Raw genomic sequence first — 27,357 nt, 5'->3', positions numbered from 1 at the left:
TCTATGATTCTATGATTCAATGATCCTTGCTGTCATGAAGCACGCCATTCTATGATTCTATGATCCTTGCTGTCATGAAGCACAACAGCAATGAGCATCGTTTGTGCACCTCAGCGTAGGGAACCTCAGAGGAAAATGTGTTCACTTTCAGGCAGTGTCTAAAGGAGGACATGCTCGGCCAGTGGGTCAGCAGTGGAAACCAGGGAACGAAGTATTCTGCCTGCAACTGCACCGACGGCATCCAGGTAATTTGAATAAACCCAAAAGAGAGAGAGCCTGGGGGGGTCTTGTAGGCTGGGAGTGGTTTTGTGGGCAGGCATGATACTAAGGGGAATTCAGTGTTCAGATTCCTCCTGCCTCTCTTTGGCCCTGTTGATTTTTGGATAACCACTGTCTGCACCAGTTTGAGGTCAGGAAAGGAAGCAGCATCCTCAGAAGATTTGCATGCTGATACATCTGCCTTCCTCCCTGTGGTGGGAAAAGCTTTAATGGTAGTTTTGAAGGCTGTGTGATTGTCCCATTTAGCAGAGGTGAACATGTATTCCAGAGGAAAATTACATTTTATACAAGCACTGTCATTATGGGAAAGCATAGTTTGCTCTTCAGAATTCAACTTTATGCAAGGTCTAGATCCATCTGCTTTTACTCCGCTCTTTATTATAAGTGGTAATGATTAGTAACTTCAGTTCTTTGCAGTGGGATGGTGCATAGAGAACTGGGTACGGGCACTGCTGGGCTTAGCGTCTTCACACGCACATGGGGAAAGGGCAGATTCTGCCCCAGTGACGTTACGGTTTTACACTCCGGCTTGAAGCTGAGCTCTCCTCCCTCCAGGGCTGTTCACCCGCCTTCAGCTTTTTGCCAGTAGGAAACCAGAGTCAAGGCACAGCGTGATGCCTTTTGTAAGATAAAGCATGTACGGAGTTGAACATCCCTAGCCGTTCCTTGAAACGCAGCTATTTTGTGTGTTTTAAGGACACATACTTAATTTCGCATCGTTAAAAATATCGGCGTCATTTCTCTGCTCAGCCGGGATAACGTTCAAAGCTGATTCTCACCTCTAGCAGGCACAGGCAGGTGTTCCTCAGCGTGAAAGAAGCTATTTTGTGGGTTCTGGTGCAAAGTTATGAGCGGATACACCATGGGGGAGGCCAGGGTTTTTGTTATGGATGAGCTGAAGGAAGTAGCCAGCATGCTGTCTGGTAGGACACTTCAACCTCATGAAACAGTCAGTGTGGCTTTGACCCTCAGCGTGTTAAATTATGTATTCAGGACTAATCCAAGGTTTCTCTGAAGCTCTTGAAAATATTCCCAATGACTGTCAGTAAAGCAAAAATGTAGAGCGTAGCGGCTGTAAAATGCAAGATGAGAATTTGAGGCTGCAGTGGAGTTTTCTGCTCTGTGAGTTGTTTTTCCCCTCTGCTGTTGGCTGTGCAAGTCACTGACGCTCTGTTAAGTAGGATCAGCCTTAATTCAGCAAAAATCTTCCCGTGTAGCATGAAGCATATTTCAAGGTCTCCCTGATGTCAGTAGGAGTGAAGTGTAGATTGAAGCAAAGGTTGTTTGCAAGCCTCTCGCTAAGTCCAGGACAGCGTGCAGGGATGTGTGCTGTGTGTCTTTGCACCCTGATTTACAAATCGTCAGCTTCTGTAGGAACTGCTCCCAGGGCCAGAATGTTGCCATTGCCTGCTCCCAGTCTTGTGCTGATGTGCTAGTTTTTAGTTAAAACACAGACACTTAACATTTTTATCGATTTGTGTCCGCTCAGACATGTCCGCAGACAAACTACATTCCCCCTCACCGAAGGACCTTCTCCACCCGGACAGTTTATAACCTGACAGGGCACAACGTGGAGACCTACATTCTGGCAACCACCAAAGACTTCCTACAAAAACGGTACAGCATAGATCTCCCATCTTTCTCCTCTGAACTGTTCTGGGATCAGCCTTTTATACACACCATATCCCCTGGGCGTGAAGAGGTGATGGTGCAGTAGGGGTTTGGAAAGGCCTCTCTGTTCGTGGTCTTCGTGAATCTGGTGAGAGGAGGTAAAATGCCCTGCAGTCACAGAGTTAAAGGTTTGTGCAAGTGCTCTGCTTGATCATAGCAGAGATAGCCCAGGGATAACATGTCAATCACCTCCGAGGCTGATGGCTGGATCCACAGACAAGCCTTTGTCTGACTCAGAAATGCTTAATAAGAGGAGAATCTGACACAGCCTGTCACGAAATAAACCCTGGGGAGAGTCTTTCCTCCAAGTCTGATTCTCTGAAGAGTCTCCGTGCGTGTGTGCTTCACTTCAACAAGTGCATCCATTCCAGTGAAGTGAGAGGCTGAACGTTTTCCTGCACCATGGGGCTGTTAGAGCTATTAGTGTCTCTGGACTCGGCAGCATGTCTTGGGGCAAAAATAGCCTGCCATTAAGCTTGTCAAGGAATCTCTCTGTCTGCCACTGATCTAAACCGAGCTGCTTGTCTTCTGGGTAAGACGCAGTCATCTTATTCCAGTGTGGTAGGCAAGCAGCTTAGGACCCCGCACGGCTCCGAAATGTTTCTCAGAGAGAGGCTTTCAGCACACTATTGCAATAGCTCTGCCACGCTTCTGTTTCCCTTTTTTCCCCCCAAATAAGAGCACCTGCAGCAGCGTGGGCTTGGCCACACACTGTGTACTGGGAGAAGTGCTTTTAAGCGAAGCCAGACTTCGCTGGGGTGACAGTGGCATGCTAAAATACACCAGCCAAAGGCATCGGAGCTTTTCAATGAGGGTAGCAACGCATTTCCCTCTGCTTTTCACTCAGGTATGGTGGCTGGAGCTTCGGGCTGCCTTTGACAACAGATCTCCAGTTTGATATCAGACCGGTGCCCCCCAACAGAACACTGACTAAGGTAACTACAGGTGCTTGTCCTAGCACGGGAAGCGGGGGGCCCAGGAGAAGTGATACTGAGTTCAGGGCTATTTCATGTGCCCAAAGTGCGTGTTCCGATTTGTCCCCTCAGTCCTCAGGGTTTATCGTGGTTTAGGAAAAAAGTTACCATGGGGAGGGAGAGGCTGTTGCTGAATGAGAAGGTGAAGACTGGCTATTTTCTGCCCTAAAGAGACCTTTTCCCCTGGCTTTCCAGGGGTGTTAGAGACTGCTTAGCCTTCTCCGGGAAGTCTCCGCTGCTGGTGCTCACCAGATCTGAGCAACTTACTACAGAGAAGAAAAGGAGTGCCTGTATGCTTTGTCGGCTATGCAGCCAGGGCTGCTTCTCTCCCAGAAGGCAAATGAAGCTGATGGGACTGCTTGTGCTGAAAGTGAAATGTGCTTTTATACTAATTCGGTGCTTGATGGGGTTTAATCATCGGACTTTAACTTGTAGAGCTTACGGCTTTCGATAACAGCCGTGGAACGATTCATTTCTGCAAGCAGAACAAACCGAAGCATTATCAGTAACAATTTCTCTCCCAAATTGTTTCAATTTCTCAATTGTGTGCAGGTGTGGTATAATCCCGAAGGTTATCACAGCCTCCCAGCCTATCTCAACAGCTTGAACAACTTCATTCTTCGAGCTAACTTGCCAAAAAATGAGACTTCCAGATACGGTAAGTGTCCCTTTACACGAGCGGATAATATCTCCCCTTTGGGGGGAATATCGTGGTTCTGTTGAAATCGATGACAACGCTTACCTTGACTTCAGTGAGGCCATTTCTTTGTTCCCAGTTATGCAATTCCTTTAAAAACAGAATTGAAAAACACAAATAAGTCACATTATTTCATTTGTCTTTGTCAAAGACTCGGGGGAGCTGGACAGGGAAGACCCTCAGCTCCTTCCTTCATCCCGAAAGTGCCAGTGGTTGCTCTTTGGTTTACTGCCTCTCGCGGTGGTACGGAAATAGCTGTCTCTGGGTAGGTGCCCATCAGCTGTGCACAGAAAGGCTACTTCAGAGCATCTCCGGGGGTGGTTTAGATTAGCACGTTTTAATATGTCACCCTGAAAGCAACTCGGGATGTGTGGGTATCTGTATGGTTTGTGTTTGAGAGAGTGAGATTAAGTGAGAAACATAATTTTCAGCTATATTTTTCCTCTGACACACGACATGCACAGATTCCAAAGAGTGTTAGGAGCCCATTTGGGGGTTATCAGTTCTCATAGCTTCTCCTTGGTAATGTAACACTTTTTTTTTTCCCTATCGCTTACGGTTTAGGCTACATCAGGGGTGCGGCGTGGGCACAGATACATCTGTGTGTCTGTCTCTAGAGATGGAGGGGTGCAGGGGGAAGAAAAGGGTTCATGTTGATGCCATTTTGAGAAATGTTATACAGAGATTTATGGGATCTGACAAGAGTAGCAACTGTGTGCAGAAATGCCTTGCCGACTGATCTCCTTCGACAGACGGTGCCCCCCCAGCCACGTCCTGCTCATGCCTAGCCCCCCTCACCTCAGCAGCCTGAAAGCCCTGATGGTGTCTCTTAGCTCATCAGACTATTCCTCACCGGTGGGTCTGAATTTAACTAGAATGGAAAAGGCATCTGGTCTGAAGCTTGGAGTGTCATGCCATGAATTAAAGAAACAGCAGAATGCTGATTGCAAGTCAAAACAGCATCTCTGTCTTTCCATCTCCACATTCCGATGTGCTGAAACTCCCCTCAGCGAAACCGGTGCCTCGTGCCCGCCGTCGCCCTGAGATGCCGTTGAGATTTGCAGCATGCCCTCCAGGTCAGAAGGTTCCAGCTCCTTGCTGTGCACTGCAAAAGCGTTGCACAGAGCGACAGCCCCTGCCCAGATGTGGAGAGAGGAGACCTGAGCCGCACGCTTCCAGCAGCCAGAACATCCCAGAGCAGCTGAATTATTAAGCAGCGAAGCTTCTTGCCCTGTCTCTGTATTCCCAATGCATGCTGTAGTGAGAGCAAAGGCAGGGAGCTGGTGTGAACAGTCAGAAAGTTTTCACAGGGAAAGTTTTATAGCAGCAAAATAATTTTCAGTGGGAAAGAGTAGCAGCGGGTTTTATTCCATCTGTCCTGCTGCTTATGTGTTTTTTGAAAGAAATGCTTAGTAGTAAATGACCAGACAGATAATTCTCCACTTCCCACTAATGATCCAAGCCATAGTGTGGGGAAATAAAATGAATGGATGGGGATAGCTCCCCTGGGGTAGTGTAAATCCACTTTGAAGTACAATTGAACAGACGTTCAGCGTGGTGTGTTCCTGGCAGCTAAATCTATTTGTTGTTGTGACAAACAAATGACAGTTTAAGAACCATTGAAATGGCCAGATAAAAGTGTGTTGTCATTTCAGCAGTTTGGAAGAGGTGCCAGTCCTGCTTTGGAGGTTTGACTTAGGCAGCTATATTTTTAAAGAATACATAAAAAGCTTTTTACCATGTCACTAAGCAAGTCATAATAGCTTTTGACTTATGTATATTGTGCTTTCTTTTCTCTCAGTCCCAACCAACAAAAAAGGGAAAGCATTGAAATGGAAATTTTGACTTCTAGCCTAAGCTTCGGTAAAGGAAAATGGCTTTATAGTGAAGTATTAACAGATTAGACAGACGGTATCTTTCTTTCTCTCTCTCTTTTAGAGAAAGGAAACATTTCCTGGCTGTTTGTGTGGCTTTATCAGCAGCCCAAGGTTTTAATTCCATTTCTCTCACTGATGACAAGACCAAGGTGGATTTTTTTCCCCCTCCAAAATGAATTTCCTATAAAATCTTCCCTTTCAAGTTTATTTTTCGGTATGGCACTTGGCCAGCTAAACCCACAAATCTCTTTCTTTCTGGCCCCATGTCAGAGTGGTCGTTCTTAGGAAAAATAGCCCAGGATAGTTTTTCCTCCTGTGATTCCTGCGAGCCAGGCACCTGGCTGTAAGGAGCTTAGGTTTCAGAGGTGCCATGCTGTAGCAAATCCCTCTGGGTTTCATAGCAGCTAAGGGTCCTCCTGCACTCCCTGAGAGCGGGGGCATTTACTTAGGTGCCTAAATACAGATTGGGAACTTCAATTTAAGACATCTTTGTCTTTCTCAGATGCCACAGACTGGTCTGTTGCCGTGGTGGGACCAAGGCAGATCTTCACTGGCCCACCACAGCCCCTCGAGTTCCTCCCTTTGTTAGAAAATGCTGCATTTAGGCACAAATTCCGTCTGAACAAAGCAAATGCGCTGTGATGAGCAACATTTTGAGCTAGGTGTTCTCCTTGCTAAAGAAGTACCTAAACCAACTTCTGAAGATACCTGCACACGAGCAGAAAACTTCCCTCTTGCAGCTTGTGCTTGATACAAACCCATTTTTAAGGGATCTTTTTGGAAAACTTCACACTGGGCTTACAAATGGAATAACTAGATTTTTGCTAATTCCTTTGGACAGAAAGATTTTTTTTTTTTTTTCCCCTGGCTGCATAAGACAGAAGAGTTGAGAATTAACTCATTGCCAAACTGGCAACCAGAGTGCCTGTAGCTTACTTGGGTTTATGCTAGCATCTCAACGGAGGCCCCTATTGAGAAAGACATACACCGTTGGAAGATAAACAGCTGTGGAGAAGGCCAGTAGGGAATTATTTGTTTCTGATGACCCAAGAGCAAATGAATTGCGGCAAGTTCCTCAAATAGCAACTTTAAAATTAAGTGTATTCGCCAGTTTTGAATGCATCAGCATTGAGGAATCCATCCTAAAACACATGGACCCACGAGCATATGCCTAATTTTAGGTGTGGGAGTGCTCTCGCTGAAGTGAATCAGGCAGATAGCTGCAGAAACAGAGCCTGGGGTTTGAATTTCAGATCCGCTGTGCATCAAAGTGAAGTCGTAGGAAGAACGGGAATGCTCAAAATTCTGCCCAAGATCACACCAAGATGACAGCAAAAAAGAGCTTTTGATATGCTTTTTTCTCTACTCACAGCTTTCTGTATTACTGTCAATCTCAGGGACTGGAGAAGGAAGCTTTGAGTTAGCCATATCCTCAATTTATTTTCTTTCTGTTTTTTGTAGGTATTTTCTTATCAGCTCACCCATATCCTGGAGGACAGAGTCAAGAGCAAGTAATGTAAGAAGATTCATTTGTCTGATGCCTGAGTTGTTTAGCTTCAAAAGAAGCAAACCAGCTTCTTGGAAACCATAAAGCAGCCTAAATTACTGACTGTCTTTCTCTAAATGATGAAACTGCTCTCTTCCTTGTCTTCATTCCCTCTACACATGAACAGCATCCTGCGTGCCACAGAGCTGCAGATTCTTGTTAGGGTTTCTTCACAGAATCCCATATAGATCCGAAGGTCGTGGTCGCAGCGTCACACATTTTTGTGCTTTGGCACTATAATAAGAATCACATAATTTTCCTTTTGGCCTTTCCAATCAACGCTACAGTTAGGACTCGGTGCTGTGAGGCCTCCTTGCTAGGCATAATTGCCGCCAGCCTGGCACACCATCCCAGCCCCTCTGCTCCTGAGCTCTGTCAGATGCCTCTGCAGCGAGGGAAACCTGCTGCTTGGACTCACCATCTACATCTTTCTCCACTTTCTCCCCAGGCTCAACAGCTTGCTCGACATCATCGTTTCAATGTCTGTTTTGGTTGGCTACTCTATCACAACGTCAAGCTTCGTGCTCTACGTGGTAAAAGAACATCAAACCAAAGCCAAGCAACTGCAGCATATTTCAGGCATCGGGATGACAAGCTACTGGGTGACTAACTTCGTTTATGATCTGGTAAATAATTCACATTCCTAAACGCACCAAGAGTGGCATTACGCAGCAGGGGGAAAACAAGTTCTTTATTTAAAGTTGGTTGCCTAGACTTCTTAATATTATTACTATCAAGAGCCTTATGTAGTAATTGTTCTCCAAGGCATCAAAGACTATTAAACGTGAACCGCAGCGCTGGATTTTGCTAAGCGAAGGCATTCCTTCTCTCTCGAGTGTATGCAAAACACTCAGCACATCAGTATGAGAGCAGCACAGAGCAGGCCAGAGCTTGGTTTCGATTTCAGCGTGCAAGCTGCTTTTCTGTTGGCTTGCAGGGCTCCGTTAGTTGTCATGCAGGCTTTACGCATCCCGGGAAGGCTTTGGGCCTTGAGGCTATGGCCGTTTCGGAAACCCTGGGAGCGGAGGGCGTGATATTAGCAGACATCTCACGGCTGGCAGTCCTCTGCTGGGCAAAAATCTATTGCTGGGTTGAATGCTCTCTTTAAGATTATATATTATAAAGGGTTTTAAGCCAAGGGAAGCTACTAATGCAGGCATATGCCTTCCAGGACCTAGGCAAGTTCCTTTCTGCAGAGCTGCACTCCGCTGTATAAATTTACCACCTTCTTCCTAGCGATAGCCGAGTTCCTCAGCACTGTGGCGTAGGCATACCCTTGTTCTCCCTACAGTTAGGTTCCTCCTGGTACAGAGCATTAATAGCACTGCTGGAAGGCGTCGCTGGCCTAAGAGGATAAATATGCACGGTGTCTGTAGACTCAAGTGCTTTGTGTCTTACGAATTACCTTCAGTGCACGACATCAGACCCTCACGTAGGGATCTGCGAGCGCAGACTAGCTCTGCTCGTGAGCCTCGGCGTTGCCAGCTATGCTGTAATGGTGGTCAGCTCTACGTATCCGACAAATTTCTATTGGCGCAGTTCTGCACGTGCCTGAAATCCCAGGGATAGCAGCAGTTCCTGAAAACATGAAATCTTCAAGGGCGTTTAGGCAGCCAGCCCGCTTTGAGGCAGAGAGGGCTCAGGGCTGAAATCCCCTGGGCAATGGGAGCCTCCACTCTTTCTGCAGAGTACAGCCTAAGCTTCTAGGTGCTTCGGTAGCACCGATGCGTGCTAACCAAGCAGTCCTAACAACGCGCTGCTCACCACTGAATAGTCTGAACTGCCATGAGGAACCAGCACGAGTATCTCCTGCCTTGCACAAGGGGCTTGAAAGGGGTCTGAAGGCAGCGTGGAACGGTCTGGCTTGGCAGAGCAGCCTGGAGTCGCAGCACAGGGAGCATGGGGCAGGCCTGTGTCTGTTTCCCTGATCCAGGTCCTCGCTCCAGCACTGCATATTTGTAAATCAGCCTGTGGAAAACTCCCTAGGGTCCTTGCCACAATCAGTATTCAGTGGGCTGAAACTAATCCAGCGCTCTCGGCAACTCGATATTTCTCAGTGAATCCCTGCCAGTAAATTCTGTTAAATCCCAACGCTGGGAAAGAGCGGAACCTCTCGAGGCGGACGTTTGGTAGGTCCCTGGCTTGACTCAACATTACAGACACCAGATTTAGGGGCACAACAAAGCGGTCTGACTGCAAGGCTAACAGAAAACCCAAGGGGGCGTTTTTCACTCACAGCCTTTTTGCAAGACGCTTTTTGTCCACAGTCCTGAACGTTGGGGCTTAGCTCTTCAACCTGCCTTTGTGGGAATTCATTTGCCAGGCTTCCAAAAGCCTCAGGAGCACCGAGACCCCAGCGTTACTTGGTTCCCCTCCAAAAACCCAAGTGGCACTTGTGGGACCCGGTTCAGATTCAACCTGGTGGTGTTGCTTCTGCGTAGTTCTAAAAAAAATGTTTAAGAATTATCGACCTAATAACATCTTTTTAATATCATTTTGCAGGTACTTTTTATGGTCCCTATTGGCCTCTCAGTTGGAGTTATTTCCTCCTTCCAGATACCAGCTTTCTGCAACAACAATAACTTACTGGCAGTATTTCTTCTGCTGTTGCTCTTTGGGTAAGTGTGGAGCTTAGTTATTTAAATACCATTGCACAGAGTGAGGAACTGGATGTTGCAGGCGGCTGCAATTTGGGATCCAAGGGAGGAGTAGACGGGCTTTTTTCTTCAGAGTGCACTTCACAAATGGTGACTAGTCGCTCCTTCCAGGAGCAGTGAGCTAAATGAGTGTTGTCATGCCTGCTTTATTCCAAGCAAACTCTACGTGAGGGTATGAAATATTCAAGGTCACAGTGACAGCCCAAGCTGTAAGCAGATGCTTACTGAAATACTGCAGAGTTCAAGATACAGAAGCATTGCAAATCAGAGAGGAAAAAAAACAAAACCAAACCACCAGCAAAATTCAGGAAGACTTAGGAAAACTGTCTCCCTGCCTTTGAATCCTCCAGGCCCAGTCTGTCTGCTTTTGGTCAGGCTCCATGTTTAAAATATGCATCATAAACAGCTCCTCAGAATTCTAACAGATACAAGCCATTATTCCATCTTCAGCTCCTGTATTAGGGAAATCTAGTCATGTGCCAAAACAGAACTGTGTGTTGCCTCAAGTACTGGGTTGTTTGTTTTCCGTCGCTCTTGAGTGACTGCAGTATTCTCTGTGCTGCTGGCAATTTATAGATACGCAACGTTTTCATGGATGTACCTGCTGGCTGGGTTTTTCAAAGAAACAGGAATGGCCTTCATCGTTTATGTCTGCGTCAACTTGTTCTTTGGCATCAATACTATCATTACTCACTCGGTTGTATTTCTGCTCTCCCAGGAAAAGGCCACGGATCAGGTAGGAATCCTACTAATACTAAACCCTTGGTGAAACAACAGGAGGCTTCTGGTTATGGTTGGTGGTTTGATCAGGAAGAAATTCTTCCTGGAGAGGGTGGGGAGGCACCGGGACAGGTTGCTCAGAGAAGCTGTGGGTGCCCCATCCCTGGAAGTGTTCAAGGCCAGGCTGGATGAGGCTTGGAGCAACCTGATCTAGTGGAAGGTGTCCCTGCCCATGGCAGGGGGGGTCGAACTGGGTGATCTTTAAGGTCCCTTCCAACCCAAACCGTTCCCTGATTCTGTGATCAGGGCCTTAGCAGCTGGCTGGTGTCAGGATACTTGAGGTAGACCAAGCAGGGGATGCCAGTCTCGAGTCTTTATGGAGTTCCCTATAGCCAGGAGATGAGTTAAGTATGCATCTTGCTGGTCTGTAAATCTGCACCCCCAGCAAAGAAGAAAAAGGTGGTGACAGAGGGGAGAATGCAGAGAGAGTTAAGAAACTGCTCATGCAGAGAAGGGCAGGAGAGAGGTGTTGGTGTTGGGTAGAAAGTTGTTGGGGACTTGGAACCATTGCAAAGTTCTTGCAGAATGAACTGTGGAGAGTGGCAACTAGATGTCACTGCCCTGCGTCTGACACGGGCTGCGTTAAGCCCAGCGTCAGGTGTCTGTCACCAAGATCTGTAATGCGATCATCTCCTCCCTGCAAGGACGAAAAATGACTCGGGGACTGTGATGGTTCCCTGAAGCAAAACCTCCTCTTAGACTGAGATATCCCTGGCAATCACTGGGATAAAATGTACACCTTCCATTCAGTTTTATTTTTTATAAAGGGCAATTGCTTTGTAAAACAGTAACAGGGTTGGGTTTTTCTCTCTAGCTGGGCAGTGCTGGTTTAGCGACCCCCTGGATTTTAGGGATGCACAATTATGATCATCTTTTACCCCTCTGGGTCCCAGTGACAGGGAGTCAGTCTCTTTCCACGCAAATTTACTGCCTTTCCACTTTGCTGCGTGTGCTAATCCTTTCCTCTGCTAGAAACGTAGCAAATCTCTGTGTAGGAGAGCTCCTAAGTGTGAAACTGCCCTTCGATGTCTTTTAAAGGCAGATCTTGTGCTTTATGGAGGTGTTTGTTCAGTGCTCCAGAGGCGCAGGACTGGGGAGCGGGCTGTGCTCTGCAGCAGGCTGGGGGTTTTGGGAGGCACGGTGGAGCTCTGGCAGGATTCAGCTGTGCCTCACGGGTGGGTTTCTGGCTGCTGCACGCAGAGAGCGAAGCGGCTGGAGCAGCCATGAGGGGCTGCGCTGGGAACCCGCTGCTGTTTACTATGGGTGATCACAACCTCAGAGCTGCCTCTTGACTTTTCTGACCTTGTGCCTGTGAAACGCGCCGTCTCCAGAGCTCTCTGCTCTCAATTTATCTCTGCTCTGAGACACAGGCAAATCCCAGTGTAATTGTTACACTTCAGTCCCACAGTAAAACCTATGGATTTATTCCATGAATAAAAACAGTGACTGACTGTGCTGCTTTTTGGGTTTTTTTTCAGGGCTTGCGTGATCTCGCTGAAAACTTAAGGCATGTGTTCCTTCTGTTCCCACAATTTTGCTTTGGCTATGGCTTGATTGAGCTGTCACAGGACCAGGCGCTGCTGGGCTTCTTAAAAGCCTATGGAGTGGACTACCCTGACAAAACCTTTGAGTTCGACAAGACCACATCCAAGCTGTTTGCCATGTTTATCCAGGGCACCGTGTTTTTTGCCATTCGTCTTACAGTTCACGACAGGATGGTTCAGAGAGTCTGGAACAACATGCTAGAGTAAGTAACATCTGGAATCTTGCAAGGAAAACAGACCAAGCCAGGGCTCAGTGGTTTAATTCTGGGCTCTCGCGCCATCATTGCTAATTATGAAGCCCGTAAATTTCTAAGACACTTTGCAAACGTGGAGTTACATTTTTTTCTGGCAGCAGTCCCAGTGCCTACCAGTAATTAGCGGATTAACTCATAGAGGTATAAGTTACCAGAGTCCCTGGGTAGTCCTCGCTGACTGAGAGCATGGCCCTCCTTCCGGGGCTCTGGGCTTGGTGGGCTGATGTTCCCCTGGTTGGTAAGAGCAGTCAGTCCATGGACAACCTCCTCTGTTGGAATCTCCCTGTCCCCTCTGGCTTGGGTGCACACAGGGAGGAGCGAGAACAATCCTGTCACCTGCATTCCAAGTGTGTCCACAAGGCAGGAACTCCTCCAGCTCAGAATATTTGCTGAAAAAGGAGAAAAAAATCAGTCAGAGAGAGAACATTGGGTTTTTTTAATTCCCTAGACGTTGCAGATACCAGGAGAAAATAGAAACTGTCAGTATATTTGTGTATGTTTGCACACCCTGGGATCTGATGGGTCAGGCTCCTTAGTATCCCAAGCACACAGGCCCACTGCTCTCTGCTTACCAGAGGGAAAGGTCCCCTCTCTGCCCTCCCCGCAGGTTCCTGTTTGACAGAGTGCATGGCAAAGCATCACTCCTGCCGCCCACGGCTGAAGAGGACGGGGACGTCCGGGTGGAGAGGAACCGTGTGGAGTCTGGCAAAGCTGACTTCGACGTGGTGCAGCTCCAGAATGTGACAAAGATCTACCACCTTCCTCACAAACGCATCGTGGCTGTGAAAAACATCAGCCTCGGGATTACTGCTGGAGAGGTAAGCGAGGGGAAAAGGCTGCGGACACCTTCCACCCTGGGGAGCGAAACTGGAACAGTCCAGCTGTCATCATCTCACCCAGTCGTTGCTGCTGTCCCAGCACAACTATGGTGATTTGTTCTGCTCTGACCTCCTTAATTTCTTAGCTCTAAAGAAAAAAACACTCCCTGGTCCTGTTGGTGCAGTTATCTGCGAAAACACTGAAGAGAAAGGAGCACACAGAGCGCCTCAGCAATCCAGAAGAAAGAGGAGATGAGATTCTGCCTCAGGCTGTGCCCCTGACTTGTGGGGAAGCTTGGAATTAATCCTTGGTACCCAGTTTTGAATTAATCCTTGGTACCCAGGGCTTTTTTGATTGCCTAGATCCCACTGAGCTGAAATGGTGCTGGGCAGGAGGACAGCAGCCTCACGTGCAAATCGAACTGATCTTTCTGGCAGAGGACTGTTTTCACAGCCACTACTGGCATCGAGGTTTCCAGCCTGTGGCAAAAGTCAGCCCAGTGCCAGTGGGGTTTAGGGTGCCATTCCCTGCTCTCAGCAGAGGCCGGGGTCCTGCACCGCAGGCTGGGGGCAGGTACTGTCCCTGCATGGACTTGGAGGTGGGAAGAGCCTGGATGGATGCTGTGCACCTGCAGTAGGCTCAGCACGTGAGGATTTTCCCATTAGCTGGTCTGTACTACGATACCATAATCATCGGCACGGCGGGGATGGCTTATGCAACACAGAACCGTGTATCTTCCCCCAAGCGATAAAACACAGATTTTGGCGGGAGATACTGAGCTGCACTACAGGCAGCCGGTTCTTAATCTTATTAATGTGGTGCATTAGTGAGATTATTTGACAAAAATCTTGTGTGGCATTAAGGGTTTTACCAGCGACAGCACAAACCTCACTCGCCTCATTCCTGCGAACTCAGTGGGAGGCTTTGCACCAATGACATGAGCGAGATTTGGCCTGTCGGATGAGCTCGCTGCAGAAATGCACCTAACAGTAAAAGGAATGAGGAATAGAGATGCATCCTTGATTCTTCACCGCATTAAACAAACGGTCCTAATAGAAGCTGCAGTATGGTGCACATAAACGACCTCTGCTACCGCGCTGGTAGGCTCCGCGTACCTCTGCCGCTCTTGCACTTCATCTGGCTCGAGGGTACAGAGAAAAGAAGAGGCAAGATGCACCAAGCACTCGTCTCTGAGCACTGTTCCTGTGTTAGAAACACAGCGTGGTTACGTTTCTGCCTTTCTTTCCCACAACCTAGTGCTTTGGCTTGCTTGGTGTGAACGGGGCCGGGAAGACGACCATCTTTAAGATGTTGACGGGCGATATTGGAGCATCCAGCGGAAGGTTGCGCGTCCAGGATCATTCTGGGTATGGAGGATGAGATTTCTGGGGAAGTCACAGGAGCGAATCGGCCTGGGAGCAGTTTTTAAGGCTGGTGGCAAGGGAAGGGAAATGTCAAAGTCTGAAACGAAAGAAAACATTGAAAATAGAGGAAAAAATACATAAGGCAGGGATTTCATCCTTGGAAGATGGTATGGTTGCTTCCCTAGGGTTTGCATTTTGCTGTTGTACCTCTGCTGTTCTCGGTGGGGTTTCTTTCACTTTGCTCCATTGCAAATGGGATCAGACCCAGATCCTCAGCGGAATGTGATCCCACTTCCGAGCTAGTACCCGGAGACCAGCAGGACTCCTCTCCAAGCGCTCTGTAACAGGCGTAGGCTCGGTGGCAGCTGTGCCCTCTGAAGTCCTGGCGGTAATTGGAGAGCCGTGTACTAGACGTCGTGGCTGACAGCCGTCAGAAACACAATTCTTCCTTTGCAGAGCTCAGGGCCTAAAAGCTGAAGGTCTGCAAATTCATAGCATTTTCCTTCAAGGGATGGGGAAGGGGTAGGAAGCAGGAGAAAGGGGATTTTTCCCTCTGCTGTCTAATTGCAGAGTGCATTGGTGATTCAGTGTGTTTGAGATGACTTGCCGACTTCCTTACGCAGGTCCTTGAATGACATTAGTGAGGCACACTGGTCACTCTTTGGCTACTGTCCTCAAGAAGATGCCTTGGATGACCTGCTGACAGTGGAAGAGCACATGTATTACTATGCTAGGCTCCACGGCATCCCCGAGAGAGAGATCAAAGGAGTGAGTAGCACTGGGGCTTGTCTGAGAGCATTTTCCAGTTATTGAGAGCCTGGACGTTGATGTGAAAGCTGTGCTCTTGCTCCCGCAGGTTGTACTCCAGCTTCTCCACCGCCTGAATCTGATGGCCTACAAAGACAGAGTCACCTCCATGTGCAGTTACGGCACCAACAGAAAACTGTCGACAGCTCTGGCTCTCATTGGGAAGCCATCAATTCTGCTGCTGGTGAGAGACGGGGGCCTTGGGGCGGGGTGGGGAAGGAGGGAGCAGATTCTTCTGGCTGGCAGAGGTGCTTTGCCAGTCGAGCGAAACCTTCTCAGGCACAGCTTGCAGGACACTCCCCGAAAGCCCGTACTTGGCCTGACAACATACGCATCAGAGCAAAGTTTAGATTCCAGCCAGCACCCACATTTTCTCTGAGGACATACGAGCAGCGCGGTCAGCCCGCCGGTTTCTCTGTCAGCCTCTGTCAGAGGGCAGAAATAGGTCCTGTATTTGCCACTTAAATTCTCCTTGTTTCCAGAGCTTTCTTGGAGTTTTTTGTGTTGCCTAGCCTGCGAGAAAAGCGGCATCCAAGGCTCCAAATCTGTAGGAGAGCAAAGGAGCATCTTCCCTCAGGATTAGAACATAAAACTATCTTTCTTGGTTTGGCTTCCCCTTTTGTTTTTCACTCTGAACTTCCCAGTTCTTCTATGAGATCTGCCATTGCTCAAATACAGCTTTTCCTGCAGTTTTTCCCATTTGCTCTGTTTTGAACGTGTGCGGTGCTCCGTGAGCATGTTTCCCAATATTCCATTTGATATCTAATGGTATAAATCTCCCTGGTCCCAACACTGCTGCCTTTACTTCTGGCCGCATACACCAGCCCTCTGGCTGCTTTTGGGACCTAAAAATATCTCAATAAAACTAGAAGGTGAGGAAATTCCCTCCGTAGTGACTGCTGCCTGAGCCCAGGCTGGTTTATTTCTGCCTTATATAAGGCGTTATCCTCAAGAATATGGGAAATCAGCTGAAGGTTTTATCAGCCAGTGTTCAGAAGGTCAGATGTGGAACACAGATGAACATTCAGTCCTGTGTTTCTCGACAGGACGAACCGAGCTCTGGAATGGATCCAAATGCTAAACGCCACCTTTGGAAAATCATCAGCGAGGAAGTGCAGAACAAATGCTCGGTGGTACTCACATCCCACAGGTAAGGCTGGTTGGCTCTGTCTCCAGTTTCGGGGCTGGCAGGAGGTGCGAGAGGCTCGTTCTTCACACTCCCCATTGGTCCTCGAAGAATTTCAGGGCACTGGGCTCTGACAGGTTTGGGGGTTTGCTGTGGCTGAATGTGGGTGCCCACTTAGTCCCACCCTGGCTGTCTTCAAGGCCAGGCTGGACGAGGCTTGGAGCAACCTGGTCTAGTGGAGGGTGTCCCTGCCCATGGCCGGGGGGTTGGAACTAGATGATCTCCAAGGTCCCTTCCAACCCAAACCATTCTGTGATTCTGTGATTCCCACACTTCAGTGCTCTAGGGAAGATTGTTAACACTCTCCAATCACTAAAATAACTCATGTTTTAGTACCTTCTCAAGACTTACTGGTGTTTCTTGGTTGATTTTTCAGCATGGAAGAGTGTGAAGCCCTCTGTACCAGGCTGGCTATTATGGTGAACGGGAGTTTTCAGTGCATCGGCTCTTTGCAGCATATCAAGAGCAGGTCAGTCAAATGCACCTGTTCCACTAGCGCTGAACAGCACGTGGAGTTACTCAGCCTACAGCTTGGAGGGCTCGGAACAGGAGACCTTTGTTAACAGGGCGTCAAAACAACGTCATTTTCTGATTTATGTTTCTAACTACACCGTTGAAATTCTGTGTTAACTCGTGCACTTTCTACTCTCTCACAGCCTTTTTTCCCAGAGATGTGTTCCCCAAAGTAATCAGTTCACTGCTGAAAATGTGAAATGCATGTTAGGGTTGAGCTTCGTTTTTATTAGTTATCACAGTAGCGCGGCTTCTTAGTAAGATTCATTCCAGGTTAACAACCCTGACCCCGTTCAAGCTGCACTCTGCCTGGATTAGATTTCCCCAAAGAAGCTGTGCAGCACTCTCGAAGGGTTTTCTTTAACTGTTTCTCTTTCCTACTGTGTTAACTGCGATTTTCTTTTTCCCCTAGGTTTGGAAGAGGATTCACTGTGAAGATGCACTTAAATAGCAACACAGTTAGCACCGAGATGCTGACAGAGTTCATGAAGTCACACTTCCCAAACACATGCCTGAAGGTAAGTGGGACAAATGCGTTCAGGAGAGGCCCTCTCAATCCCTTCAAGTTAACCAAGAGGGTCTTGGAAGACAGACGTCTTGCAACGCGCTGTACACATAGATCCATGCTCTCAGAGTGCGAGGCATTCGTACGCACACACGCCAGTGCTATCAGCAATATTGACCGAGGGTCGGAGCTCCCAAGTTCCTTGGTGGCTTAAATAACCTCAGCCAGACAGCTGCAGTGACCCTAAAAGGCAGCTGTGAGGTGGCGCTCTGCCCCTTGGGTGGTCCCCTGAAGCCTGGACTGCGTGGAGACACACAGTCAGCAGGTAATGAGATGGTTGGGCGGCCTCCCGTGACCGAGTAACTGTAAAACCAGAGTAACAGAGTCACAGATCCCATTCAGCACCTCTAATCCAGTCTCCTCATTAATGAAAACAGCAGACTTGGAGCTGGAAAATGCTATGGTTACCCTCAAGCTTCCAGCTCTGGGCCTTAGTTATCATCTCCCAGTCACAAAACCCACCAGAACTCCCAATGGGGAAACACTGGTCATTACCGGACAACAATATTCTTCACCTTTGGGAGCCAGAAGGAGAGAAGACACCCTCTGCCCCTTCATTCCCCCATGGTTCATCTCCTCTTCGCTTCCATTCTCACATCTGTTGGCTCTCTATGAGCAGCAACCTCTTGACTTTAACTCCCACTCTGGTTCCCACAGGATCGGCATTTCAGCATGGTGGAATATCACGTTCCAGTCTCTGCAGGAGGGGTTGCAAATATCTTTGATCTCCTGGAAGCCAGCAAAGCAGCCTTCAATATCAGGCACTTCTCAGTGAGTCAGACCACGTTAGAGGAGGTGAGGAATTAAAGATGTGTGGCCATCCATTTAAAACTGCTAACAGGGGAGCAGACTGACGGTTGCACACAACGGACTGCTGCACACAATAGACTCCATTCTGAAAGGGATTTCCATCTATATTCCTCCTGGGGATACTTTATCAGTACTGCTGCCTCCAGATACCTGTGTTGGCGCTAGGAAAACGCACATAGAAAGCTGCCTGTAGCGTAAAGGATCTGTTCTTCCCTCGGCCACTGCTGATTTCAGCAGCCTCGTGGATGCGGATGAAGGGCAGGGTTATGAATCGCCCCCGCGTCCAGTGCGAGGCTTCCTGGCAGTAGAGTCTCCCCACCAATCCTGGAAACTCGCTTAATTTCACTCCTGTACCGTACTTGGGTTGTCAGTTCATTTAGCATTACTCCAGGCTTAGCTTCATGGTTAACTTCCTTCCTTTTTCCCTTGGAAGAACATTCCCACTGGCATCAAAACAAGCTACACACGGGTTTTACCTTGCTGGCACTTTTGAAACACGAGCTGCAGGACAACTAGGTTTCATGCCGGAATGTCTGCCTTTGCATGCCGGGTGTCAAATCCCACGTGAATCCAGTCCTGAGCTCTCTCTCTCCAGGCTCACAGTCAAATGAACAGCCATTCCTTTTTTATGTTCATTCATATTATAAGCTCTTTATGCTGTCACATACTGAATGTTTTCTGTTAAACTTGTAGGTTTTCATCAACTTTGCCAAAGATCAAGCAGACCCTGACGGCGTGGATGCGGGTCCTGACGTGACGCTGGACACCTCCGACACAGGCAGCCAAGATAGCACCGTAAGCTCCATCTATTGAAGGGACCCAGCAAGATGGGATCGTGGAAGCTGGGGGAAAGACCTGATGACCCCTCGGGGTTCTTCCAGCCTTGTTTTCTGTGATTCTGGGATGGTGGGGACAAAAAGTCACATCTTCTTCGAGTACTTTTTTTTTTTTATATGCACTTATTTTGTTACTAGGAACATGGTAGGCATTTAAGAGAGGCATTTGGTTACAAATCAGGTTGGTCTTTCCACAGGTTCTTCCCCCCTCCCCTTCAGTTCCTGTTTTATGATCACTTTAATGCCTGTGGGGACTTATTTGACACCACCTGCTGCTTGTGGCCGTTTGCTTACAGCAGGAACGGCCATGATGGAGCAGAGGAGCTGTGGGCAGGGCGGGGCGTCTGACAAAAAAGCAGCCCCACGGTTGCCCCTCTCTGAAAGCCCACGCTCTGCTCCCTGCTCAGCAACAGGCTTTTTGGGAGAGCATGAGGAAGTCGCTCGGTTTTGCCAGGTTCCCCACGGGTGAAAGGGGGTCCATGGCCTTGCCCTACCACACAGGGGTGTTGTGAGGACGGAGGTGTTGCGTACCCAGAGTCGTGTTTGTCGCTGGTGAGGGCCACCTTTGGTAATGACATAAAGCTTATCTGTACGTGTGGGTTGTGTCAGCACAAATACAATTATTTTAAAAGTCAGCGCTTCCGGTTTGTTCCTGTAATTTATTCCGGCTCTGCGTAACTCCTTGAATAAGTCCTCCGGTCCTGGGCAGTTCTCGGTGCCCAGTGGAAGATCATTCTTCTGGGCCAACCACCCCCTTTCTGCTTCGGGGCCTCCCCATTACAGCAGCAGGATGGTACGAGGCAGGCGTATTGGTTGGATCCTCCGATACGAAGTTTGCTTCCTAAGGTTGTGTTTCCCTGAGCAGAGTAAAAGCAACGAGCTTCTCCCTTGCCAGAAATCCACACTGCTGCCAACCTCCCTCTCCCGGGAGGCTCTGCCTCCCTGCTTCCTCTTCAGCCACCTGGCTCCTCAACACCCCATCGCTCCAGAGCTGTGTCTGCCCACACAATCAGGCATAATGAGCTTCTCCTTCGAAGACTCCGCCCACCAGCTTTAAATGAGACCTCTGCCCACCTCTGAGCAGCAGCCCCCGGCAGCAGAGTTCAGCCCTCCAGAATGCACATCCTCCTTTTCCCCCCGGTATTGTTAATAGGTAGAATAGTTTAATATTACTCTTTATGTCATGTATCAGCAAGAGGCCTCAAAGGCTGAGTTTTGGGTCAGGGCGTTGATGTACGTGGTACTGTTCATGCTCTTTGAGCTTAATAAACTTCGTGTTGCTGATCAAAGAGATTGCGGATAAAGCTGGGTCGCACCTGACCGTGCCAGACCTGGGAAGGCCCGCACGGCGCTCGGCTTTGGGTTCGCACGCACAATTCCAGTCAGAGGGGTTTTTTTTTGTCATCTTCTTCCCCCCCCCAGAGCTAATTTGAGCCAAAGGAAACGTTAGCTGAGAGCTGCAGTGACACTGGTTCAGATCCCGTTTGATGCTGCGGCTTGCCGAGATAATCACACAAGGAATAAGGGCTTTAAATATCAAGGGCGTTTGGGATTTTACAGTGGGACACTGAAATTCAGAGTTTAGCTGCCACAAGGAGGTCACGTTTTCTCCTTCATCTTGGTGTCACCCTCTCACTGACAGCAGGAGGAGTTTTGTTATGGATTGAAGGTACTACCAAGCCCTGAATTATGCCCCAACCTGCCGGCTGTAATTAAAACCGGAATTCAGCTTCTTTCCAGGCTGCATTTGACACCTGCAGTTTATAAGTAACTGAAAGAGCTGCCCAGACATTCATTGTAGCTTCTATTATTATGTCTCCAGCTCTGTGAAAGCTCCTCTTCTTTTTTTTTTCCTCCTCATTTTCCTTGCGTATCTTCTGCAGATCACAGTATAAAATGAAGCTTTTCTCTAATGGAGGGCTCGCGCTCCCCGCAAAAGATGCGGAGCATGAATGCCAATGATTTAAATGCAGCTTTGTAATACCAATCAGAGTATTATTTTATTATGTCGATGGCTTTGCAACTGCCAGTGGAAGATGGATCTTCAGGCTCTGTCCAGATGTACTTTACATTTAATTGAGGGAGGCTGATACAAAGCTATTCCTTTGTCCCTTTAGAGCCTACTAATAAAAAAAAAAAAAAAGGAAGTGATTCATTGGAATAGTTCAGCAAGTTGCAGTATAATTGGGGAAAATAGAGGTTCCAAAAAAAAAGAAAAAAGCATCCTTTGAATTTGCACCCAGTTCTGGCATTGATAGAAACATCTGCTTCCCGCGAAACGTGTCACACTTGCAGGTGGAAATACACCATCTGCCGTTGCAGTGGAGGCTGTAGGTACCAGGCCAAACACCGGGCCAGAGTTTACACACCGAAGGGGATTTCACTGAAACCTGTGGAGAGGCAGTTACAACTGTTTAGGGGGCTGAAGCATCTGCCGAGGAGGTTGCACGTAGCATCCCCAGGGGCGGAATCACCTTTTGTGCCACGGCACAGTTCTCCCCACCCCCTGCAGGGTCTCACAGGTTCAACCTGGCCCTTTCGGAGGTAGGACACGCCCCAGGCTCCATCAAATCAGTTTTGTAACGGGAGCTGTGGACAATTCCAATTCTCCATCCTGGCTCACCTTTGAGTTTCTCTGGCCTCATCCTTCCTTAGCTTCGGTCTCGAAGCAGATGGCCAGGGAGGGCCGAAGCCGCGGGGTCAGAAAAGGCCTGGCAGCAGCCAAGGGGAGTGGCAGAGGGGCAGCGTTAAGCAGAGGTTCTCTCAGCCCCGACCCCTGCCCTGAACATAAATTTAGGGTCTAACTGCCTCTTTTTCTGTCCTTCCACAAGAGCCGCAGGAGTGGTTTCGTTACTGCCTTGGCTCAGAAAACACGTTTATAGGTCAAATGAACACCTCCAGGTAAACACAACTGAAGTGCCTGGTAAAGCACAGGAGCGGGTGATGCCCATGGACCTGTGCGGAGTCGCTCTTGGGATCCAGGATTTGCAGGATCCGACTTTCTAAGAGGCTCAGCCTGTCGTAGGGGCTTCAGCTTCCTCGCCTTGCTGCAGCTTCACTTTTTACAAGCCAAGAAAAATGTGTGCTCCTGCACTTAATAAGGGAAGGGGTTTTTTGTGAGCTGGTGGTTGAAGAAAAATGGTTGTTGGATGGCAACAGCACATAGCGTGATTTTACTCTCTTCTGGGTTTTTTTTTTTTGCAGACAACAGCTGTGATCTTGCATAGATATAACAGAATATCAACAGTGTATTAAAAGAGAGAGCACCAGAGAAAAGAAGCAGTGGGGAATGACAAAAAAAAATGAACTCACCAGAATTATTATTCCACGACAGTATTTAAATTTTTAAAAAATATATAAAAAATCACTGTAATTAATTTAGTTGTTCAGGGAGAGGGTGGAAAGAAGGAAGATGGCACTGAAATAGCAAGAACAACATTAGCATGGGCCACAGCCAGCGCTAAGTTAGCGTTGGCTCTGCTCCTCATGCCACTCACATACGCAGCGCTGGGAATGAGGGAGGGCCACCAGCCCCGCGGCGCCGGGCTGCAGCAGCACAGGGGGCACGGCCCATTTTGGGCCAGCCCAGGCCCCCCAAAATGCCTGTAGCATGACGGGGAGCTGCACAAGGCCACCCCACGGGGTATCAGTGTTTGGGGCTTGACCTGTGTCAGGGCACAGTGTGGGAAAGCCGGCGCGTGCCGAAATGGGGGAGAGTTGCAGTGGCCACGTTCAGCCCAGGGTGAAGAAGAGACTTTTGGAAATAGGTCATTTCTAAGGAGAGCAACTGAGGGCCCCGTACTGAGAGGTGGGAGAAACACATGGCGGTGGTCCCGTGAGCTTTAAGGCTCCAAGCAACAGTCCTATCATGTCCCCCACCCTCCAGTTTGATGGAGGCTCTTGAATTTTTAACAGGAGGATTTTGGCTACAGACATGTGTCTCTGGTAGTAATGGAGCACCTCTGAGAAAGAGCTGGGGTCCTCACTGACACCAGAGAAACAAAAGGAATGCATCTTCGTGGCACGATGGAATTTATGGCAACATATAGCAGGTAAAATCCAAGCGAAACCAGGGTAATAATTGAGGGATTTGCCTCCATTAGCAAGTCAAGATGAAGGCGCAGCCTCTGTCTATGTCCTCGTTACCAGCTGAAAGGATTTTCCACAGCTGTTCGCTTCCACTTCCTGTAGCTTTCTCACAGCCGGAGCCGCACAAGGGAGAGAGAAGAGGAAGCAGGATGATAACGCCTCTCGGTATCCAGACCCCATTGGGTTATTCCTGTGCAAGACAGCAGTGAAGTTAACTGAAAATGATACCAACCAGAATGAAATGCAATTAAAGGGGCTCCCTTAGGCTTGTGCATCCAATTAGTAGACTACCTTTAATTACACCAGCGCAGTTTCAAATAGACCCGTGCTGAGAGGACCAGTGTCGCAGAGCTGCCTGCTGACCCACATCCATGAGGGCTCCATCGGGGTTACACGCAGGTTTGCATCACCGAGTGGTGGGCTGCTCCTCTGCTGAGCTCCTGGGGTGACCCAGCCTGGCCTCGGAGCCAGGCTTGTTGGCCCCTTCAGGCACTGGAAGGTGCTATAAGGTCTCCCTGGAGCCTTCTCTTCTCCAGGCTGAACAAGCCCAACTCTCTCAGCCTGTCCCCATAGGAGAGGGGCTCCAGCCCTCGGAGCATCTTTGTGGCCTCCTCTGGACTCTCCAACTGGTCGATATCTTTCCTGTGTTGGGTGCCCCGTACTGATGAGTGTGCAGAAGCACATGCTTCATTCATCTTCGTATACTCCTCCTCAAGTGTTTCTTTAAGCCCCTTCGATATTGTTAAGACGAGCAAAATTGGAGACCGTAGCCTCAATGAGATTAACAATTGTAATCACTCCCATCCATCACCGCAAAGCAGGCTGCGATGCCGCTGAATCCGTTCTGCTTCAGGCACCTGGGAAGTCAGAGCCACACCTCATCAGCCAGCCAAGGGCAGCTCGAGGCTTGCCACGAAAAAGGAAGAGAGCGATTGCTGGGCCTGACTTCTTTATTCATTTATTTTTATTAGCCTTCAGAGCCTCCCTAGAAATTACTAAAGCTTCTCCGGGGAGCGCAGCGCTGCAAAGGGAGAGGTTACTCACAGGCTGGTGCTTCACACTGCGATAACCCTCGCTTGGAGGCGCTGGAGCAGCCGTACCCGTCTCCTCCCTCGCATGGGCAGCGAGGCCTCTCCTTCAGCCTCCTTCCTACGGCTTCAGCGTCTGAGCATCCTCATCACAGACTCCGCGAGCAGGTTTGTTTTACCTGTAAACAGCTCTTCACCTCGCATCGGGGGATGGCAGTGAAGGCAAAGCTTGTAGGTTCGCTATCAACCACCCTGCTTGCCTGTCTGTGGTTCACTGGGTTAAACGGAACCTCCAACTCCTCAGGGTTGGGTTATACAGTGGGATCTGTGAAACTGGGGTGGATTAGGGAATTTCTTGGAGTTGCAGCAACAGGGACCTTCCCTGGGAGGTTTGAGGCTGAAAACTAGGCAGAATTTGTGCTCCCAAGGCTCCTGGTGAACTGTTCTCCCATCAAGCTTTGGTTTTAAGCTGGAAAATGGTGTTTTCAGAAGGGGGAAAAAAACCCCCTCCGCAAACAATAAACAACCACAAAAAAAAAAAAAGCCCAAACCTTCAAAGGGCCTTAATGTGCCCAAGCTGGGCCCCAAGATGCCTGCAGGGATGGGGGTGTTGGAAACGGCTCAGGGACGGCCATCTGGAAGAGGGATGGCACAGTTTGCTCCCCGCATAGTTGCCACGCGAGGTAATTTCTGTGCTTTGAAACCAGCCCAGCTTCACCGTAGTGCCCCTTTGCACACGCACCACCCCTTCCCATGCGAAGTTAAGCAGGAGAGTTGTCATCCCAGGGCTGCTGAGTTTCTGTAATCACTCCTCAGCCTGATAAATCAGAGCTGCTGTTGCGGGCGCAGGGCTGGGGATGTGCACAGGCTCTGGGCGGGGAGTTCTTCTGCGAAGGAGCTCACCAACCATCCCACTTGCCTCAGAAGTGAGCCGCGCGGTAGGGAAATCAGAGGATGATGAAGCCGGCTGCGCTCCCCAGGCCGAAGGGGAACAGCCCCTGCAGCGCTCAGGTCAGGCTGGCATTTCTTCCGGCAGTGCACAGCAATCCTGTTTGGGGATTAGAGTGCAGCCGTCAAGGCTGCTTGTGCAGGATTTACGACGTGGCCTTAAAATACAGGTGAAAACGAAAGCTGAACTCTCCTTTGATGTTTGCAAGTGTAAACTGCAGACCTGAGCTGTGCACGCTGTAAATAAGGTTCATTAATCATCAACTAAGCTGCATGCGGTTGCTGTTATTTATTATAACAACATAAATCATCAGGAACTGCTATCGCGTTAATTTGGATTTACTATGGATTAGTGCAGAAAAAAGCATATCCCCACCTATTTAAAAAAATAAATTACTTGTGAACACATACAGATGTGCTGGTGCTTTTGTTCCTTGGTTTCCTTTTGCTAGGAAGCGAGTTGGGCAAATGCTCTGCACGCTTTGTGTGCGTGCTTTTGCCCCTGCCCTCGAGCGCTCAGGCATACTCAACCCCCCCCCCCAAAATAACTTGAATTCTTCAAAGTGAGGCAGGTTTGCTGTTAACAAGTCATGGCAAATTTCCACCTGGAATGAGCCCAGTGCCTGCAGTCCCGGTAATCTGCTTTATCCCGATGAAACGGGAGTTGCCGAGCCCTGACAGTCAGCGTGGGGATCCCTGACTGACCTTGAGGAGCACACAGCAACCACAAGGTAAATCTAAAAGCAAAGACTTCAGGGGGAAGCTTGGCTGTACATCTTCAAGAGGAGACATACAGGGAAAAAGGGAATTAAATCCTGATGGAAAAGAAATGATCCTGCTTGCTTCTTTTAAAAAAAAACCCGTAACGCCCAAAAAAGCAATCTTTACAGTGGAACGTGCGCTGCCCTCACCAATTTCCCTTAGCATGGGATGGACACGGAGGCTCCAAATGGGTGCAGGGACCCATCACGGCACGTGTGACAGCCCCATCGCAGCTCCGGAGCTGTGGTCCACTGCTCCCACCGCCCCCGCGGCACAGCCAGGATGCCTCCCTGAAACCTTTAATGTCACCAGCGCTGCTTTACCTGGAGGTTAGTCCTGATTAAGAAATAGGCCTTGGCATTTGGGAAACAGAAACAAGAAGAATTGGGGTTTGGGGTTTTCAAATGTAACTAAAAGGGAAATAAAAGGGATTTTATGTTTTGGGATGGCCCAGAGATTTCCCACAGGCTTGATGCTGCAACGACGCGTGCGCAAACAGGCTCGTAAGTCACAGGTAAAGAGAACGAAAGCGATGCCGCAGCCACACCTTGGCCCCACCGTCTCCAAACGCGCAACTGAGTGCCTTTAACCGCCTCTGTCGGTTTTGACCTGTGTTTTGTGTGTTCCAGATGAACGGACGTAGAACCAGTGAGGATTTCTCCAAGCGTTGAGCCAGAGCTGAAGCTGGCATTAATTAAAACTGGGTTAATTATAATAACGCCGGTGCAACTGGGATAGTACAACAGAACTAATTAAAGCGGGGCTAATAATAACAGGGTTCAAGGCACAGCAGCCACTGTACAAAAACTGCACCCAGGTTCTTCCAAGGTTTTCTTGGGCTTGTATCCCACACAGGGGCAATCCAACATCTGAAAGCTGCCGCAAAGCTTTGACGGCATTCTCCCAAGCATCCAGGCTTGCGTTGCACCGACCATATGTCTGCCTCTGCCTGCTAGCAGATTGCACCAAATATTTTCCTTTTCTATCGTGGCTGAGCAAACAAACACCATCTGCAGGGCTCGTCGAGGGAAATCCTGGCCCCCTCCGCTCCGACGGGAAGGCAGCCGTGCGCGTCACTGGGGCCTGACATTTCCGCCATCCATGCCCTGAGATGAGAGCTTTTCCCTGCTCCTCATCTCTGCCTGCGCACCGAGCCGAGTTAAGACCTGGCATTTCGCGAACAGATCTAGAATTCAGATTTTATATACAGGTACGCTGAGTCCCGTCAAAGGAGACTGCCTGGCCATGACCCAGGCTTGTCAGACTGCCTTGGGACAGTAGTAGGTGGAAGAAGGGAAGGCCGTTTTGGGCGTTGGGTCTATCCGCACAGGTATTTCTGGGATGTATCCAT

The 27,357-nt window shown here is 48.9% G+C and overlaps 1 protein-coding gene across 1 annotated transcript; it reads left to right on the top strand.

Annotated features, from left to right (window-relative positions):
- Positions 1-156: 156 nt before the first annotated feature.
- On the top strand, positions 157-26,677 carry LOC104514034 (ATP-binding cassette sub-family A member 12-like). The gene is made up of 19 exons (XM_010157565.1): positions 157-245; positions 1,769-1,896; positions 2,798-2,885; positions 3,477-3,582; positions 6,960-7,014; positions 7,493-7,670; positions 9,547-9,662; positions 10,278-10,437; positions 11,960-12,228; positions 12,887-13,097; positions 14,356-14,465; positions 15,086-15,230; positions 15,319-15,453; positions 16,316-16,419; positions 16,832-16,924; positions 17,381-17,486; positions 18,191-18,328; positions 19,037-19,138; positions 26,636-26,677. Exons 1-19 carry the CDS (start codon positions 171-173, stop codon positions 26,675-26,677), a joined length of 2,361 nt encoding a protein of 786 aa, XP_010155867.1. The 5' UTR covers positions 157-170.
- Positions 26,678-27,357: the final 680 nt, after the last annotated feature.

The sequence above is a fragment of the Eurypyga helias genome, unplaced genomic scaffold, assembly GCF_000690775.1.
Source record: "Eurypyga helias isolate BGI_N326 unplaced genomic scaffold, ASM69077v1 scaffold19638, whole genome shotgun sequence".
In the NCBI taxonomy this organism is placed as follows: Eukaryota; Metazoa; Chordata; class Aves; order Eurypygiformes; family Eurypygidae; genus Eurypyga; species Eurypyga helias.
Note: the sequence above shows the minus strand (reverse complement) of the source record. Positions and strands in the feature narration are given on the sequence as shown.